Source organism: Taudactylus pleione, unplaced genomic scaffold, assembly GCF_031769625.1.
Source record: "Taudactylus pleione unplaced genomic scaffold, aTauple2 ptg000584l, whole genome shotgun sequence".
NCBI lineage: Eukaryota > Metazoa > Chordata > Amphibia > Anura > Myobatrachidae > Taudactylus > Taudactylus pleione.
The window spans coordinates 852988-873356 of NW_028284986.1; the positions used below are offsets into that span (position 1 = coordinate 852988).

The following is a 20369-nucleotide window of genomic DNA, read 5'->3' on the forward strand; positions in this document are numbered from 1 at the left end:
CCCAAGGTATCCCTGTGGATCCCTATGGACCCTGAAGAAAAAATTAGTTATGGCAAAACTTACCTTTATTAACTCTCTTTCTTCGAAGTCCATAGGGTCCACAGGGCGCCCGCCCTGACACCCCTGGCTTCTCTGGGTTGGTTTTCCTGGTCATCGTTCTCCGGCTCCCTTGCGTGAGAGCGTTTTTCTGTGTACCAGCCTTCTCTTCTGTCCTCCTCCTGACATTGGCTTGCTAAATAACTGAAGGGCCTCTGGCTTAGGGAAAGTATAGGGGTAAGGACCAGTGCTTCCTGGAAGTCAACAGCTTTAACTGTCTAGTCCTAACCTCCTCCTAAACGACAAGGTATCCCTATGGACTTCGAAGAAAGATAGTTAACAAAGGTAAGTTTTACCATAACTCTCATTATCCATCCAACAGTTCAATTCCTAAGATTGCTGCCCTGGCACACTGCCCAGATCACCACATGTAATGCTAAACGTCAGCTGAATGGGTGTGACACAAGCCACCTTGGGAATTTGGAGCAGTGTAAACACATTCTATTGCGTGGGATATCATAAGTCACCATCTGGCAGTCTAACAGACAAATCCGGGTTTGGCAGATGCCAGGAGAAAGCTTCCAGCCCATATACATACTGGCAACTGTAAAGAGTGGTCAGGGGCTGTTCTTCAGGCCATGGCCTGGGACACTTAGTTCTAGTAACGGGAATATCAATGCTACAGTAGTCTAGAGAATTGTGCGCAAACAACTTTGTGGGGGAGACCCCCGCTCCCGTATCAGTGGTAATTTCCCTGTGCAGAGCGAGGACTATCACATTGGTGGGGAAGGAACATGATTGTCTTGCACAAACCCAGACCAGAGCCAGATTAACAACAGGGCGGCCGGAAAGGTCGCCCGGGGGAACGCGCACACGTAGCTTCATTCACCAGCTTGGTGGCACCATGGCATAATGTGAATTGGGGACACTACAGTGGTGCTTAACACATTTGTGGTGCTGGGAGTATTTACCATCTATAATTACATCACCGGCATTTCTTATTATCAATGTTATTGGTATGGGCCCCCACAAACCCTAATCCGGCCCTGGCCTAAGCATCAGCTCATCAAACACCTTTGCTATGACTTGGAATGACAACTGCGAGCCAGGCCTCAGCGCTCGACTTCACCAATGCGGCTGAATGGATGCGAATCACCGCAGACATATTCCAGATCTACCGGAGAGCCTGCCCAGGAGAGTGGAGGCTGCTGTAGCAGCAAAGGGGAGACCGGCTCTAGATGAACGAGTTTGGAATGGAGATGTTCAACAAGCACATATGGAGTGTTATGTTCGGGGGACCACGCACCTCGGGCCACGCAGTGTGTGACCCCACAAGAAATGAATGATCTGACACCAGGCAGAAAAGCAACAAACTGTAGATTTGTTTCCAATGATAGATTATTACATGTGACAATAATAACAATAAAAATAAAGTCCTATAAACAGTCCCCGACATTATGGATAAATTCATCAGTCGCTCTGGTCCCTCTCGCCTATACTCGTGAACCTGGTCTCCTCTGCGTCGGCGTCTGTAAGGGGGTCCGAGTGGCTCTTTTGAGGTAAACGTTTGGTCAGTGTGCCGTAGATACCCATAGCCTGCACAAGCAAGGGGGGGGGGGTAGGGGGGAGACAAAGTAGGGACGTTACGCAGAGCTATAGGCTGTGATTTATCATCTATAGATTAGGTGATCTTTGTACAGACCTGGGTCACCATGCTGCTGATGTCACCGGTGTTGGCGGGCAGCAGGATAGTGCTGGACTCCTGTGCCAGTTTGGAGAAGGCGGCCACGTACTGCTCCGCTACAGAAAGAGACGCTGCAGCATCACCGTGCTGGGGAATGCATATAAACGGAGCATTAGTACCAGGGCTTTGTGTTGAATATGAAGAATTGCTGGGTAATAAACATTCAAAGCCGTCCAGCTCTCATCCTAACCTGCTGCTACCTGCTCCTTCCTCCCTGTCTACTCCATCTGTGCCCCCCATCATGCCTGTGTGTCTTCCCTCCCCATTAGATTGTCAGTTCTCACCAGCAGGGCCCTCTACCCTCTTGTGCTTCCCCTTACTTATACCATCATCTACTCCCCACTCGGGCACCTAATACTTGGTTGCTTATGCCCTGTTGCTCATTTGAGTGTGATGATCGCTAATGCAGCAATGTATATTATCCTTGTCCTGCATTGTACTGTACTGTAAGTCACTGGTATCTTGTTCACTTATTTATGTACTGTGTAAGGTGACGCAGAACATTTGTGGCGCCATATAAAGGATAATTATTGCAGCATTGAGTGCAGTACCTGAGCCTGCATGCAGGTGGCGCTGTTTGCCACATTAGCTGCTTGTCATGTCACCTGTCATTCATTAGATATGGGAGCGCCCATACATATACAACATTCCCGCACTGTAACTAAATATCGTGGTAAGCAACACCACCGCCCCATTATCACACAGCAACCTTACGCTGCCTATAAGAAATTGCTCTCTCTCTCTCATATAGAGCCAGTTACTACTTATTACAAAATTGGTAATTTTATAAAAGTTCTGTATAAAGAAGTAATACTTCCATTTAAAGCACAATAGAGCACAGGTAACAGAAATGATAATTACAGAACAAAACCCTTCTGTAATGGGGCATTACCTTATTTGCAAGCGCCTCTGCTATCATCCGTATTGCCTCTCCCCGGGCGCTGGCTCTGGCTAAGATGGCGTTGGCTTCACCTGTTATAATGACACAGAGAGGAATATTATATAACGGGAAAAGAAGCTTGTATGATGCGCTATCTATAAGCTGTGGTAGCTCCGATCCGTGAGGTTACAGTTAGACTGATTGTTCTGCGTTACCGTACACCTCGCGCCTGTGATGTCACTGGGAGTACAGGCACAAGTGGGGACGCGACGGACCAGTTCTACGCTCACAATTCTTATTATAGTAAGAACCCATTAGTACCAATAGCCTCATACACGGCTTTACTCAATCCCCCAGAGCGGCTGGATTTTCATATATAACACAGAAATGTGACGAATTAAACAATTTATTGTATTTATTAGTAACTCTGGTTCTGAGTTTCCCTGGCGAAACCGGACTATGACGTCTTCTTCTGACAGTGCCAGAAATACACACCCGGGACACCCGGCTGCATTGCTCATCACCCCCGGCACCCACCTGCAGCTTTGTTTATCTGCTCGGCTTTCTCTCCTTCGGAGGCCAGGATCTGAGACTGCTTCTGGCCCTCAGCCACATTAATAGCAGACTCTCTGGTCCCTTCAGACTCTAATACCATCGCCCTCTTCCTCCTCTCCGCCTCCACCTGTGAAGACAGCAGACGGAGGTTCCACCATTAGCTGTGCTACTTTGCAGCACCTAAATTAAACATGAACAACCTGCCTGGTGTCGGAAGTGGGCCCAGAAATGACCCATATCCTATAGAAATATATAGGGTCATTAAAAACCAACTTGACCTCACCCGATGCAGCCACACACATAGGTGGGCAGACTGGCAGTGGACTGTTCGGCGGAGCTATGAGATCAGGTTCTTACACAGGAACAATGTTCCAATTCTCTCTGTTATACTGTAACAGACCAAGACATGGGATTATACTCCTGCACTAGTTTATATTGCAGTCTTCCTGTTGTAATAAAACCCATATAAATATATCTCTGACCTCATCTCCCTTCACACTTCCACCTGCCCACTTCGCTGAACAAATGCATGCCACCTCTCCTGCCAACTGATTACTGCCTCCTACTCCTGCCTCCAAGCTGCCCGTGCTTCTCCCTACCTCTGGAACTCTCTCCCTCTTAGACTCTCCACCTGTCTACAAAGCATCAAACAGGCTCTCAGACCCACTTCTTTCTAAAACCTTTCCAGCTCTCATCCTAACCCACTGCCCCTTCCTCCCAGTCTCCCCTATCCGTGTCCCCCCTTTATATCTGCACCACCACCATTAGAATGTAAACTCTCACGAGCAGGACCCTCTTCCCTCCTGTGCTTCTCCTTCCCTTACTCATACCATCATCTACTCCTAATTCCCCACAAGGACACTTAACTTCTGTCGCCCTGCTGCTTATTTGAGTGCTGGGAGTAACGAGCGCTGGGAGTAACGAGTATTACGACCGCTGTTTGAGAAATGTTTATGAACCACATCCTTGTACTGCAATGTTTTGTACTGTAAGTCACGGTTTTCTATATACAGTACTCTGTAAAGCGCTGTGGATTATGTGTGCGCTATATAAATAACTGGTAATAATAATAACTGGTAATACTGTAAGTCATGGTTTTCTATATACAGTACTCTGTAAGGCGCTGCAGAAACCTTGTGGCAGCAGATAAATAAAGGATAATAATAATAATAATAATAAAATGTAACCTGAATGTCATTACAGACAGGGCCGGTGAGTTCTGGACAGTGCTACTTACTGAGAACCTACCTGCATCTGCATGGCCTCTCGGACTTTGGGGGGCACATGAATATCTTTAATCTCGTACCGCAGACACCGTATGCCCCAGTCATCAGAAGCCTGGTTGATGGCGTCTACAATGTTGGCATTCAGACATTCCCTCTCCTGCAAAATAAATTCAGGATACGGAACGTATAAGTGCCCCGAGCAGCTGTAATCAGTGACCAATAGCCCCCAGGTTACATTCACAGGTGGGGGTCAGCTACCAGCAGATACAGTGTAACAAATATCACATTTATAAAAACATTTACACAATGTAAAGAATAAAATTCCTTATAGTTTATGGAATACGCGTTATTCAGGCCGCCATGTTTAGCGGTTCAGTTCCTGAGACTGTTGCTACGGCTCCCGGAGGCACTGGGGTAGGGAGGAACGCCATCCGGTCTCCTAATCACACACAAGGCACTGTGTAATACGCCAATGACATAAATATAAAGCGATTGTGAACAATGACAATTCAGTGACATTAAATTGTACGCGACACTCACCCGGAACACCTTGTCCAGGGACAGTTTGCCGAGTTCGGAGCGCATGGTGGTCTGCGCCAGCTGTGTCACTGCATACTCAGGGTCTTCCACCCCGTAACTGGCCTGGGCACAGAGCGATTGAGGAGACGGGGGGGGAGAACAGTTAGAAGATTCTCATTTTCTCTTTACCTTTCTAGTTTTTTCCTCTATCACAATATCACAATATCACTGACAAAGAGCAGAACACAGAGCGATTGGGGAGGGGGTGAGGGGGGATTACCTTATATGGGTCCATGACCCGCAGGTACAACACTCCGTCTATCTGTAAGGTGACATTATCTGCAAAATAACACAAGTATCACAGTCACATAATGTTAGCACTACATACCCTGGTTATATACCGCACACGTGGGTAATGCTCTAATAAAGATTGCACTGGCTGCTGTACCCTGTATACGCTCGTCCTTACATGCCCGGCCTGATCGCCATGTCCTCTCCTCATCAACGCCTACAGGACTCTCCCACAAAGCACCTCTTCTATATAAATCACCCCCCATCCAAACCGGTCCCGATATGTCATCTTCCATACGCTCCCTCCTCTATATTCACCCATCTCTCCACTTCTCCTGCCCTACACAGTCCTAATACATTCCGCCAACCCGTGTAGATTGTAAGCTTTGATGGCCAGGTCCCTCTAAACCACATGTCCCGTTACTATCTGTATTCCACCAAGCGGACAGTGCTGTGTAATAATTAATGATATTAGTGGACAGCAGGTCATGGATCTAAAATTCCCAACATCACCTATTGGCCTCTAATTGGCAAGGCATGCTGAGACTGGTAGTTCCATACTAGGTGGAAAGCCACCGGTTTCCTGAGTCTGGTCAGGACCCCCCCCTTCCCTCGCCACCTGACTCACCCAGAGATACCGCGGACTGCTCCGGAACATTGATCACAATTTCCTTCAGGCTCTGTACATAGCGGATGCGGTCCAGCACCGGAATGAGCAGATTCAGACCCTACAATCAGGATTAGAGATAACGTATGTAACGGTCACCTACAGTCACTGTATTCACCGTACTACTCCTCAGAGCTGCCCGTCATATATTATCATTTATTATCGCTTATCTATATAGCGTCACCAGCGCTAACTAGTCTACCAGGGTGTGTTTGGACTTTGGGAGGAAACCCACACAAAGAGAGAGCGCATACAAACTCCACACAGAAAGGACAGTGGTTGGGATAGAAACACACGGCCCCTAGCGCTATAAGACTGCGATGCTGCAGACGGTGTTGCCCGAAAAAGGAAAACAGGAAATGTTAAAGCATCTTAGTGCTTTTCCTGTAATAAGTAATGCGCAGTACACAGAGGACCCAATCAGACCCGCTCGCTAGGATGCGTTCGCTCGCTCAACGTGTATGCAAATTTGGGAAGGCAGGCGATCGCACGGCAAGGCATTAGCACGCCCACTATGTCTTGGCGTGCGATCGCCTAGTGTATGCAGACGCCCGCCAGCCTGTCTTAAGACGCCCACTTGCGCACGTCATCTCCAGGAAGTGTATGCAGCCATCGGTACATTGGGTACAATCAGACCCGTACGCAGCGGTTGTGGCTGCCCATACCCTACCGCAAGCACTGCGAGCACTTCAGTGTGAATTTCAGCCAGGTGACGTGTACTATGACGCTGCCTGTTAATTATGCACGCCTCTGAAACGGCGTTAGGACGCTCAGGTGCGTCTGCGTTCGCACCTCTACTCCCCCGTTTCTAGCGGCCGGCCCGTTACCACCCACGAACTGCTTCTCCTGTCACTCATTATGCCAGGCTGTCTATGGGTGGCGAGCATACGTTTCCCGATCGCTCGCACAGGTTCGCGCACTGCGATGCGTACGCAGGCTGGCTGCGTGCGAACGCATCCTAGCGAGCGGGTCTGAATCAGGTCCAGAGTCCCAGTAACAAAGGGCACACATTTATCCAGCAGAATATTACATACAGACACAAGTTTTCCTTATTAAGAGATAAAGACGTCTGTAAAACGATTTTATTTTCCCAATTACATCTGTACATCCAGATGACAGGACGCAGTTCCCAGCTCGGCACCAGTGTTTCACTACATAAACATAATATCATTCCCCTAATAGTGAGATAATAAAATAGCTTCAAGAGCTTAATGAGATGGTAACAGAGGACACAAATGTGTAACCCTGGGGGAGATATGTGTCCTCTGTGACCAATATTCTTTATTGTCTGATAACAGAGAACAATAGACAGAATAAGGGAATATGGGGGTCATTCAGACCCGGTCGTTAGCGCCAATGCGCTCGGACCAGGTCGATGGCCCCCCACAGAGCATGCGCACGAGTGGCGCCGTCACCGTCGTGCGCATGCGTGAGACCCGCTACGACCGACAGCGCCGGTCATAGCGGGTCTCGATCCAAAGGTGGCGAGCTGTTGATGTTGATTGACAGCTCGCCCGGTTTGGAAGGCGGGCCGGGGGGGTGGCAGCCCAAACGGAGGCGTTCCCATGGGAACGCCTACCGTTTGGGGGAGGCCCCACTGACATCACTAGTGATGTCAGTGGAGAGCTTCTGGCTCAGACAGAGCCAGAAGCTCTCCGGGACTTACGACAAGGGAGACCCTACCCTAGGGTCTCGTTGTAAGCCCCGATGGTCTCTGACCATCGCGACCATCACCGGAGCGGTCGTTAGAGCTGTGGGTGTTAACCCACAGCCTAACGACCGCAACAGAGGCGGGCGGTCAGGATGCAAGCGGCCGCCCAGTTTCTGAGCGACCGCTTGCATCCTCCGACCGCCTCTGAATGAGGCCCTATGTTCTCCTATTATAATGTGCCTGATGCTTATATAAGCTGCTGCTCTACAACTGGACAGCAGAGGGCGCTCCATAGTGACCAGGTTCATTCCCTTTACCCATTCCTATATCACAGGGATGGGGAACCTCAGGCCCGGGGGCCGTATAAGGTCCCCGGAATCATTTGGTCTGGCCCTCTGAGCTATTTTTCTGCTAGCCTCATCTGGCTATCACTGTGCCTAGACTGGTACCAGGCAGCCGGAATGTACGCAGCAGTGCCGCCTGGAGCATCCTTAGGACGCTTCAGATTTGATCACACCGCTGCCCTTACAGCTCCCAGGAGCATCCTCAGGATGCTCCGGCCATTGCTGTAATCACTGGCATATGTGGCACCGCCCCGTGTGACATCACCTGGAGGGTGGCCCTCAGCAAAAGAAATGTTCCCCACCCCTGCTCTATCAGAAGGGAAGCAGCAGTGAGTGTATAATGCCAGCAATGCTAGGGAGCATCTGATGTTATCCAGTACAGGCCTTGGTCACAGAAGTTCTGCAGTGTAGGCAGAAGGCACCAAGTCTCCAGTCCCAAAATTTAGTGGAGAATTGAACCCACTGCCTGAGCTGAGAGAGCGCCCCTGTCGCTATTATTATTAGTCTCATTTATTTATATGGCGCCACAGTACATAAACAAATAGGTGGCAAGTGACTTACAGTACAATAAAATACAGGACGAGGAGAAGAATAATATACATTGCTACACTAGCGTCCATAACACACACATTAGGTGCCCCAGTGGGGAGTAAGGCGTAGATAAAACTAAAGTATGGAGAAGCACAAGAGGGTAGAGGGCCCTGCTCATAAGAGCTAACATTCTAAAGGGGGGGGGGGGGGGGCAGACAGACAGGTGTGACACCAATGGGGTAGGCAGGGAGGAGGGAGCATGGAGCAGCAGGTTAGAATGAGAGCTGGAAGGCTTTGAAGAAGTAGGGGGTCTTGAGAGCCTGTTTAAAGGATTAAGAGTCTGATGGGGAGAGGGAGAGAGTTCCAGAGGTGGGGAGCAGCACGGGCAAAGTCTTGGAAGCGGGAGTGGGAGGAAGTAATCAATTGGCATGAGAGGCGGCGTGTATTAAGTGAACGAAGAGGGCGGACAGGAGAGTGAAGGGAGATGAGATCAGAGATGTAAATGGGAGAGGAATGGGTGAGGGCTTTGTAAGTGAGTGTGAGAACCTTAAATTGGGCTCTGAAGGGGAAGGGGAGCCAGTGGAGGGCTTGTAGGAGAGGGGAGGCAGATGAAGAAAGTTTGGAGAGGAACAGGAGCCGAGCAGCAGCATTGAGGACTGATTGTAATGGAGAGAGATGGGAGACTGGGAGGACAAATAGGAGGAGGTTGCAATAGTCAAAAGCAGCAGAGGTCGAGGAGAATGAGCAGAGAGCAGTGGCCCTTGGATTTGGAAGCAAGGAGGTCGTTGCTGACTTTCGTGAGGACGGTTTCAGTGGAGTGAAAAGAACGTAATAAAAGGGTCAAGCAGGGAGTGGGAGGAAAGAAAGGCGGTAAGGCGATCGCAAACAATACGCTCAAGGAGTTTGGAGGCTATAGGGTACAAGTGTCACTGAAAGTCTGCACAACATGGCAGAGGAGCTAGAGGTGGCTGTACCCACTGCTCTATACTCCTCACTCACTGTCTCTCCCCTCTGTGTCACCCCTGTCTGTCTGCCCCTCCCCTATATAGTGTGCAACCTCTCATCCTAACCCACCGCTCTATGCTCCTCACTCACTGTCTCTCCCCTCTGTGTCACCCCTGTCTGTCTGCCCCTCCCCTATATAGTGTGCAACCTCTCATCCTAACCCACCGCTCTATGCTCCTCACTCACTGTCTCTCCCCTCTGTGTCTCCCCTGTCTGTCTGTCCCTCCCCTATAGTGTGTAACCTCTCATCCTAAACCACCGCTTTATGCTCCTCACTCACTGTCTCTCCCCTCTGTGTCTCCCCTGTCTGTCTGCCCCTCCCCTATAGAGTGTAACCTCTCATCCTAACCCACCGCTCTATGCTCCTCACTCACTGTCTCTCCCCTCTGTGTCTCCCCTGTCTGTCTGTCCCTCCCCTATATAGTGTGTAACCTCTCATCCTAACCCACCGCTCTATGCTCCTCACTCACTGTCTCTCCCCTCTGTGTCACCCCTGTCTGTCTGCCCCTCCCCTATAGTGTGTAACCTATCGTGTAACCTATCATCCTAACCCACCGCTCTATGCTCCTCACTCACTGTCTCTCCCCTCTGTGTCTCCCCTGTCTGTCTGTCCCTCCCCTATAGTGTGTAACCTCTCATCCTAACCCACCGCTCTATGCTCCTCACTCACTGTGTCTCCCCTGTCTGTCTGCCCCTCCCATATATAGGGGTCTATTTACTAAGCAGTGTTAGGAGACAGAGTGAAAAGTGATAAGAAAGTGATAAGATACCAGCCAATCAGCTCCCAACTGTTATCTCACAGGCTGTGCTTTAAAAATAACAGTTGGGAGCTGATTGGCTGGTACCTTATCACTTTCCTATCACTTTTCACTCTGTCTCCTAACACTGCTAAGTAAATAGACCTCATAATGTGTAAGCTCTCATCCCACCCCACAGCTCTATGCTCCTCACTCACTGTCTCTCCCCTCTGTGTCACCCGTCTGTCTCTCCCCTATAGTGTATAACCTCTCATCCTAACCCACCGCTCTATGCTCCTCACTCACTGTCTCTCCCCTCTGTGTCTCCCCTGTCTGTCTGCCCCTCCCCTATAGAGTGTAACCTCTCATCCTAACCCACCGCTCTATGATCCTCACTCACTGTCTCTCTGCCCCTCCAATAGTGTGTAACCTCTCATCCTAACCCACCTGTTCTATGCTCCTCACTCACTGTCTCTCCCCTCTGTGTCACCCCTGTCTGTCTGCCCCTCCCCTATAGTGTGTAACCTCTCATCCTAACCCACCGCTCTATGCTCCTCACTCACTGTCTCTCCCCTCTGTGTCACCCCTGTCTGTCTGCCCCTCCCCTATACTGTATAACCTCTCATCCTAACCCACCGCTCTATGATCCTCACTCACTGTCTCTCCCCTCTGTGTCACCCCTGTCTGTCTGCCCCTCCCCAATAGTGTATAACCTCTCATCCTAACCCACCGCTCTATGCTCCTCACTCACTGTCTCTCCCCTGTCTGTCCCTCCCCTATATAGTGTGTAACCTCTCATCCTAACCCACCGCTCTATGCTCCTCACTCCCTGTCTCTCCCCTCTGTGTCTCCCCTGTCTGTCTGCCCCTCCCCTATAGAGTGTAACCTCTCATCCTAACCCACCGCTCTATGCTCCTCACTCACTGTCTCTCCCCTCTGTGTCTCCCCTGTCTGTCTGCCCCTCCCCTATATAGTGTGTAACCTCTCATCCTAACCCACCGCTCTATGCTCCTCACTCACTGTCTCTCCCCTCTGTGTCTCCCCTGTCTGTCTGCCCCTCCCCTATAGAGTGTAACCTCTCATCCTAACCCACCGCTCTATGATCCTCACTCACTGTCTCTCCCCTCTGTGTCACCCCTGTCTGTCTGCCCCTCCCCAATAGTGTATAACCTCTCATCCTAACCCACCGCTCTATGCTCCTCACTCACTGTCTCTTCCCTCTGTGTCACCCCTGTCTGTCTGCCCCTCCCCTATAGTGTGTAACCTCTCATCCTAACCCACCGCTCTATGCTCCTCACTCACTGTCTCTCCCCTCTGTGTCACCCCTGTCTGTCTGCCCCTCCCCTATAGTGTAACTTCTCTCATCCTAACCCACCGCTCTATGCTCCTCACTCACTGTCTCTCCCCTCTGTGTCACCCGTCTGTCTGCCCCTCCCCTATAGAGTGTAACCTCTCATCCTAACCCACCGCTCTATGCTCCTCACTCACTGTCTCTCCCCTCTGTGTCTCCCCTGTCTGTCTGCCCCTCCCCTATATAGTGTGTAACCTCTCATCCTAACCCACCGCTCTATGCTCCTCACTCACTGTCTCTCCCCTCTGTGTCTCCCCTCTGTGTCTCCCCCTCCCATATATAGGGGTCTATTTACTAAGCAGTGTTAGGAGACAGTGAAAAGTGATAAGGTACCAGCCAATCAGCTCCCAACTGTTATCTCACAGGCTGTGCTTTAAAAATAACAGTTGGGAGCTGATTGGCTGGTACCTTATCACTTTCCTATCACTTTTCACTCTGTCTCCTAACACTGCTTAGTAAATAGACCCCATAATGTGTAAGCTCTCATCCCACCCCACAGCTCTATGCTCCTCACTCACTGTCTCTCCCCTCTGTGTCTCCCCTGTCTGTCTGCCCCTCCCCTATAGAGTGTAACCTCTCATCCTAACCCACCGCTCTATGATCCTCACTCACTGTCTCTCCCCTCTGTGTCACCCCTGTCTGTCTGCCCCTCCCCAATAGTGTATAACCTCTCATCCTAACCCACCGCTCTATGCTCCTCACTCACTGTCTCTTCCCTCTGTGTCACCCCTGTCTGTCTGCCCCTCCCCTATAGTGTGTAACCTCTCATCCTAACCCACCGCTCTATGCTCCTCACTCACTGTCTCTCCCCTCTGTGTCTCCCCTCTGTGTCTCCCCCTCCCATATATAGGGGTCTATTTACTAAGCAGTGTTAGGAGACAGTGAAAAGTGATAAGGTACCAGCCAATCAGCTCCCAACTGTTATCTCACAGGCTGTGCTTTAAAAATAACAGTTGGGAGCTGATTGGCTGGTACCTTATCACTTTCCTATCACTTTTCACTCTGTCTCCTAACACTGCTTAGTAAATAGACCCCATAATGTGTAAGCTCTCATCCCACCCCACAGCTCTATGCTCCTCACTCACTGTCTCTCCCCTCTGTGTCACCCGTCTGTCTCTCCCCTATAGTGTATAACCTCTCATCCTAACCCACCGCTCTACGCTCCTCACTCACTGTCTCTCCCCTCTGTGTCTCCCCTGTCTGTCTGCCCCTCCCCTATAGAGTGTAACCTCTCATCCTAACCCACCACTCTATGCTCCTCACTCACTGTCTCTCCCCTCTGTGTCTCCCCTGTCTGTCTGCCCCTCCCCTATAGAGTGTAACCTCTCATCCTAACCCACCACTCTATGCTCCTCACTCACTGTCTCTTCCATGTGTCACCCCTGTCTGTCTGCCCCTCCCCTATAGAGTGTAAGCTCTCATCCTAACCCACCACTCTATGCTCCTTACTCACTGTCTCTCTCCTCTGTGTCTCCCCTGTCTGTCTGCCCCTCCCCTATAGTGTGTAACCTCTCATCCTAACCCACCGCTCTATGCTCCTCACTCACTGTCTCTCCCCTCTGTGTCTCCCCTGTCTGTCTGCCCCTCCCCTATAGTGTGTAACCTCTCATCCTAACCCACCGCTCTATGCTCCTCACTCACTGTCTCTCCCCTCTGTGTCACCCCTGTCTGTCTGCCCCTCCCCTATAGTGTAACTTCTCTCATCCTAACCCACCGCTCTATGCTCCTCACTCACTGTCTCTCCCCTCTGTGTCACCCGTCTGTCTGCCCCTCCCCTATAGTGTGTAACCTCTCATCCTAACCCACCGCTCTATGCTCCTCACTCACTGTCTCGCCCCTCTGTGTCACCCCTGTCTGTCTGCTCCTCCCCTATAGTGTAACCTCTCATCCTAACCCACCACTCTATGCTCCTCACTCACTGTCTCTTCCATGTGTCACCCCTGTCTGTCTGCCCCTCCCCTATAGAGTGTAAGCTCTCATCCTAACCCACCACTCTATGCTCCTTACTCACTGTCTCTCTCCTCTGTGTCTACCCTGTCTGTCTGCCCCTCCCCTATAGTGTGTAACCTCTCATCCTAACCCACCGCTCTATGCTCCTCACTCACTGTCTCTCCCCTCTGTGTCTCCCCTGTCTGTCTGCCCCTCCCCTATAGTGTGTAACCTCTCATCCTAACCCATCGCTCTATGCTCCTCACTCACTGTCTCTCCCCTCTGTGTCACCCCTGTCTGTCTGCCCCTCCCCTATAGTGTAACTTCTCTCATCCTAACCCACCGCTCTATGCTCCTCACTCACTGTCTCTCCCCTCTGTGTCACCCGTCTGTCTGCCCCTCCCCTATAGTGTGTAACCTCTCATCCTAACCCACCGCTCTATGCTCCTCACTCACTGTCTCGCCCCTCTGTGTCACCCCTGTCTGTCTGCTCCTCCCCTATAGTGTAACCTCTCATCCTAACCCACCACTCTATGCTCCTCACTCACTGTCTCTTCCATGTGTCACCCCTGTCTGTCTGCCCCTCCCCTATAGAGTGTAAGCTCTCATCCTAACCCACCACTCTATGCTCCTTACTCACTGTCTCTCTCCTCTGTGTCTCCCCTGTCTGTCTGCCCCTCCCCTATAGTGTGTAACCTCTCATCCTAACCCACCGCTCTATGCTCCTCACTCACTGTCTCTCCCCTCTGTGTCACCCCTGTCTGTCTGCCCCTCCCCTATAGTGTAACTTCTCTCATCCTAACCCACCGCTCTATGCTCCTCACTCACTGTCTCTCCCCTCTGTGTCACCCGTCTGTCTGCCCCTCCCCTATAGTGTGTAACCTCTCATCCTAACCCACCGCTCTATGCTCCTCACTCACTGTCTCGCCCCTCTGTGTCACCCCTGTCTGTCTGCTCCTCCCCTATAGTGTAACCTCTCATCCTAACCCACCACTCTATGCTCCTCACTCACTGTCTCTTCCATGTGTCACCCCTGTCTGTCTGCCCCTCCCCTATAGAGTGTAAGCTCTCATCCTAACCCACCACTCTATGCTCCTTACTCACTGTCTCTCTCCTCTGTGTCTACCCTGTCTGTCTGCCCCTCCCCTATAGTGTGTAACCTCTCATCCTAACCCACCGCTCTATGCTCCTCACTCACTGTCTCTCCCCTCTGTGTCTCCCCTGTCTGTCTGCCCCTCCCCTATAGTGTGTAACCTCTCATCCTAACCCACCGCTCTATGCTCCTCACTCACTGTCTCTCCCCTCTGTGTCACCCCTGTCTGTCTGCCCCTCCCCTATAGTGTAACTTCTCTCATCCTAACCCACCGCTCTATGCTCCTCACTCACTGTCTCTCCCCTCTGTGTCACCCGTCTGTCTGCCCCTCCCCTATAGTGTGTAACCTCTCATCCTAACCCACCGCTCTATGCTCCTCACTCACTGTCTCGCCCCTCTGTGTCACCCCTGTCTGTCTGCTCCTCCCCTATAGTGTAACCTCTCATCCTAACCCACCACTCTATGCTCCTCACTCACTGTCTCTTCCATGTGTCACCCCTGTCTGTCTGCCCCTCCCCTATAGAGTGTAAGCTCTCATCCTAACCCACCACTCTATGCTCCTTACTCACTGTCTCTCTCCTCTGTGTCTCCCCTGTCTGTCTGCCCCTCCCCTATAGTGTGTAACCTCTCATCCTAACCCACCGCTCTATGCTCCTCACTCACTGTCTCTCCCCTCTGTGTCTCCCCTGTCTGTCTGCCCCTCCCCTATAGTGTGTAACCTCTCATCCTAACCCACCGCTCTGTGCTCCTCACTCACTGTCTCTCCCCTCTGTGTCTCCCCTGTCTGTCTGCCCCTCCCCTATAGTGTGTAACCTCTCATCCTAACCCACCGCTCTATGCTCCTCACTCACTGTCTCTCCTCTGTCTCCCCTGTCTGTCTGCCCCTCCCCTATAGTGTGTAACCTCTCATCCTAACCCACCGCTCTATGCTCCTCACTCACTGTCTCTCCCCTCTGTGTCTCCCCTGTCTGTCTGCCCCTCCCCTATAGTGTGTAACCTCTCATCCTAACCCACCGCTCTATGCTCCTCACTCACTGTCTCTCCTCTGTCTCCCCTGTCTGTCTGCCCCTCCCCTATAGTGTGTAACCTCTCATCCTAACCCACCGCTCTATGCTCCTCACTCACTGTCTCTCCCCTCTGTGTCTCCCCTGTCTGTCTGCCCCTCCCCTATAGTGTGTAACCTCTCATCCTAACCCACCGCTCTGTGCTCCTCACTCACTGTCTCTCCCCTCTGTGTCTCCCCTGTCTGTCTGCCCCTCCCCTATAGTGTGTAACCTCTCATCCTAACCCACCACTCTATGCTCCTCACTCACTGTCTCTCCTCTGTCTCCCCTGTCTGTCTGCCCCTCCCCTATAGTGTGTAACCTCTCATCCTAACCCAGCACTCTCTTCTCCTCATTCATTGTCTCTTCCCTCTGTCACCCCTGTCTGTCGGCCCCTTACCTATAGAGCAGGGGTTCCCAACCACGGTCCTCAAGGCACACTAACAGTCCAGGTTTTAAGGATAGCCATCGTTGAGCACAGGTGACTTAATTAGTACCTTAGTTATTTTGATTGAACCATCTGTGCTTAAGCATTGATATCACTAAAACCAGGACTGTTGGTGTGCCTTGAGGACCGAGGTTGGCAATCACTGCTATAGAGTGTAAGCTCTCATCCTAACCCACCACTCTATGGACCTGATTCAGACCCGCTCGCTAGGATGCGTTCGCTCGTAGCTGGACGATTTCCGCATTCTGCGCATAGACAGCACGGTTGAATGAGTGACAGGAGAAGCCATGTGTGGGTGGTGACAGGGGCAGGCCATTAATAATGGTGGAGTGGAGATGCGAACGCAGGCGTGCCCAAGCATCTTAACGCCGTTTCAGAGGCGTGCATAATTAACAGGCAGCGACATAGTACTGGCTGATTTTTACACTGAAGTGAAGCGCTCGCAGTGCTTGCGGCAGGGTATAGTCAACCTCAAGCGCTGCGTTCTCTTCCGATGGTACCCCATGTACCGATGGTTGCATACACTTCCTGGAGATGACGTGCGCAAGTGGGCGTCTTAAGACAGGCTGGTGGGCGTCTACATACACAAATCGATGGCACGCCAAGACATAGTGGGTGTGCTTATGCCTTGCCGTGCGATCGCCTGCCTTGCCGTCACTTAGCCGAATTTTGCATAAACTGGGAACGAGCGTCCGCATCTAGCGACCGGGTCTGAATCAGGTCCTATGCTCCTTCCTTCGTGTGCTTTTCTATACCTCACTTATACCATAATCTTCTCCCCATTACCTTTATCGCACCTATCCTATGGATTGCGCCGCCCTGTTGGGCATTTGCAGACGCAGCAATGTGTATAAACCATGTCCTGCAATGTACGGTCAGTCACTTCTTTCTTGTTTTGTTCATACAATTTCTGTTTATGTACTCTGCAAGGCGCCATGGACCCCCTGAGGCGCCATATAAATAAAAGGATAAAAACAATAAAAAGACTAGGATAAAAAAAATCATCAAGAGATGGCGGCACTTACAGGCTCCAGGATGCGGTGGAATCGGCCCATGCGTTCCACCACCCAGGCCTCCTGTTGGGGTACGAACAAAACAGCTGTGTTCATGGGGAGGCCGGAGGACGCACACCGCCGAACCTCATTATTCCAGGTGTTAGGGGCATTTATTTGGGAGCCCTGTGGAGAGAAGGAGAACAGTGTGAGTTTAGGTCTCTTGCTGCACATATCAGACAGAACAATATATGAGGTCTCCTAACTGATAACACTGCTGGGACTGGCCATGTAATGTATACACCTCCCCCTGCGCTGCACTGCTGGGACTGGCCATGTAATGTATACACCTCCCCCAGCGCTGCACTGCTGAGACTGGCCATGTAATGTATACACCTCCCCCTGCGCTGCACTGCTGGGACTGGCCATGTAATGTATACACCTCCCCCTGCGCTGCACTGCTGGGACTGGCCATGTAATGTATACACCTCCCACTGCGCTGCACTGCTGGGACTGGCCATGTAATGTATACACCTCCCACTGCGCTGCACTGCTGGGACTGGCCATGTAATGTATACACCTCCCCCTGCACTGCTGGGACTGGCCATGTAATGTATACACCTCCCCCTGCGCTGCAGAATACTTTACACTGTGTGGATGGGTAGTGTGAGCCGCATTGTCGCAGGTCCTCCGTCTCACCTTCCTCTGCAGCGTTAGTACCCCGGGAAGCTTAGTTATGGATGGTAACGCAGTATTAGGTACTAGGAACATACTAAGCACAACACAAATATATGTACATAAACCAGACTGCTATAGGGGAGGTGTCTAATTTGACTCCAGATATTATATTACACAGCGATGCTACAGAGTTCATTCTATGGGGTCAATCCAATCAGGTGCGAATTGCAAGTAGCGAGTTTGTTTCTTGATACTGGCAGACTTCCAGCGAAGCGCGCTCCCGAGAACTCTCCAATCCAATTATAAAATGCCTATTCGCAGTACTCGCAGCGGAGGGGTGTGAACTGACGGCCAAAATGAGATTTGAGAGAAGTGCATGAAAAAGTGGGGACACCATCCTGGACCCCCCAAAATGGATAATTTCGTTAGCAGGACCGTACAGAAGGCTGTTTGTGGGTATTAGGAAGTTACTGTAGGTTTTTAAATGGTGTCAAATGGCTGATTTCTGTTTTTTTTTTAAATGCAAGAAAATGATAAAAGCTCTTTTTTTTTTTTTTTTTTTTTTTTATCGTTTAATCTCAAATGACGTGAACGAAAAACTCAAGTTAAAAAAAAAAAAAAAAAAGTAAGAAAAAGGGTGGTTTGGGGGTACTTTTAAGGCTCCATGAAACACTGAATTTAAAAAAAAAAAAAAAAAAAGGATTAAAAAAATATATATATATATATTTTTTTTTTTTCAATTAAAAAATTATTGTTATTTAATTTGGGGTGCCTAAACTAATGGAAAAGTTGATTTTTGGGTAATTTGAGGACAATTTTTTATTTATTGCCCCAAAATATGACATTTAATTATTGGACTAATTAAGCCAATTGGAAACTTCTAATTGCCAGTTAGTCATTAGGGGGGTGTCCCGACATTTTAACCTTAAAATAAAATTTTCCCTTCCATCTCTCACCCTCAGGGAGGTGATAATGGAAAAATGCTAATTCAGTCTGACTGATTCAGTGCGAGTTGCTAATTGGATTGCAGAATGATTTCGCTATGTGAATTCGATGAGAAAATAGCAACTCGCACCTAATTGGATTTATCCCTATGTATGTGTGTGTATATATGTATAATACACCTATTGTCATAAACTTCGTGGCTCTGTGGCCCTGCCTCTTCTACTCTAGGGCTCTTCAGCACCAACAGGCTCTGTGGGCGACATATAAGCCCAGTTTCTCAAGGGGACAGGGGAATTGTGGGTGACGGGACAGGTGCGGCTAGGAGAGAAGTGAGCCCAGTTTCTCAGGGTGGCAGGGGACCCCTGGGCTCTGTGGGGGTAGACAGGGGACCCCTGGGCTCTGTGGGGGTAGACAGGGGACCCCTGGGCTCTGTGGGGGTAGACAGGGGACCCCTGGGCTCTGTGGGGGTAGACAGGGGACCCCTGGGCTCTGTGGGGGTAGACAGGGGACCCCTGGGCTCTGTGGGGGTAGACAGGGGACCCCTGGGCTCTGTGGGGGTAGACAGGGGACCCCTGGGCTCTGTGGGGGTAGACAGGGGACCCCTGGGCTCTGTGGGGGTAGACAGGGGACCCCTGGGCTCTGTGGGGGTAGACAGGGGACCCCTGGGCTCTGTGGGGGTAGACAGGGGACCCCTGGGCTCTGTGGGGGTAGACAGGGGACCCCTGGGCTCTGTGGGGGTAGACAGGGGACCCCTGGGCTCTGTGGGTGGCAGGGGACCCCCGGGCTCTGTGGGTTGACAGGGGACTCATGGCCTCTGTGGGTGGCAGGGGACCCCCGGGCTCTGGCAGTGTCAGAGGTCAGGCTGTAACTCTCTCACCCGCAGGAGGGCGCTCCCGGCCCGGCTCACTGCTCTCAGCATGTCCCTGTGCCGGCTCCTGTCTGATCCGCAGCCTCAGTTCCAGCTCCCTGTGTCACGTGTCCCAGCAGGCGCGCTCAGGTGACGTCACGTCGCCAGGCTGAGGCTGGAAATGCCGGGAGTTGGCTGTACGCGGCGCCGGGTGATGACATCAGGACCGGGGCGCCATATTGTGAGTGGCACGCAGCCGTATCGCATGTACAGTGATCGAATGGCACCGGCCAGATGAGAGCGTCGCCATGTTGGGGATGGCAAACGTCATCAGCCTGTCACCTTCTCTGTAAACTCTATATAAGACCCATCCATCCATCCTGCTCCTTATTACTGGATGGTTGCATCATGCAGCTCATGTCCCACCCCAAGGGGTCCTGCTCCATCCCATGTAGTACCCCTCACTCCTGGGCCTCTCATCTCTTCTGAGGGGAAATCTGCCCCAAACATCTGTCTCAGATCCTATAAATCACTGTCTGTCCTTTTCTTTTTATTATTATTATTGAGGTATTTAGGGCCTTATTCAGCAGCGATCGCAAATACAACTACGTATGCGGACCGAGCGATTGTTAGCCATTGCGTATGCGTTTAAGCCGCCCTGTGCGTCTGCTGCGATCACACTGCGATTACTCTCATCAATCGATGTTCCCGATCCGATGGGAGTACTTTTCCCATCAAATTGCATGTATTCAGTGGTTGCCAGCCATCGCGTGCTGCTTTCCAATGCCCATCCGATGGCTAACGGCAGGTATGCAGCTGCGGACACCCGGATGTAATGTCTGTAGTTCAGTGTTTCG

The 20369-nt window shown here is 51.0% G+C and overlaps 1 protein-coding gene across 1 annotated transcript; it reads right to left on the reverse strand.

Annotated features, from left to right (window-relative positions):
* Positions 1 to 1396: 1396 nt before the first annotated feature.
* Positions 1397 to 19705, reverse strand: STOML2 (stomatin like 2). The gene is made up of 10 exons (XM_088453627.1): positions 19543 to 19705; positions 17076 to 17228; positions 5880 to 5979; positions 5241 to 5299; positions 4982 to 5083; positions 4464 to 4598; positions 3198 to 3342; positions 2673 to 2752; positions 1739 to 1867; positions 1397 to 1632 (listed from the first exon to the last, which is right to left on the reverse strand). Exons 1-10 carry the CDS (start codon positions 19582 to 19584, stop codon positions 1507 to 1509), a joined length of 1071 nt encoding a protein of 356 aa, XP_088309753.1. The 5' UTR covers positions 19585 to 19705; the 3' UTR covers positions 1397 to 1506.
* Positions 19706 to 20369: the final 664 nt, after the last annotated feature.

Bases quoted from the DNA above. Each gene is read 5' to 3' on its own strand.
- STOML2 (XM_088453627.1), bottom strand. From the start codon at position 19,584: ATGCTGAGAGCAGTGAGCCGGGCCGGGAGCGCCCTCCTGCGG. The intron at 17,229-19,542 runs GTGAGAGAGTTA...TTCTCTCCACAG, and splicing joins CCGGGAGCGCCCTCCTGCGG to GGCTCCCAAATAAATGCCCC. The intron at 5,980-17,075 runs GTAAGTGCCGCC...TCCTGATTGTAG, and splicing joins TCCACCGCATCCTGGAGCCT to GGTCTGAATCTGCTCATTCC.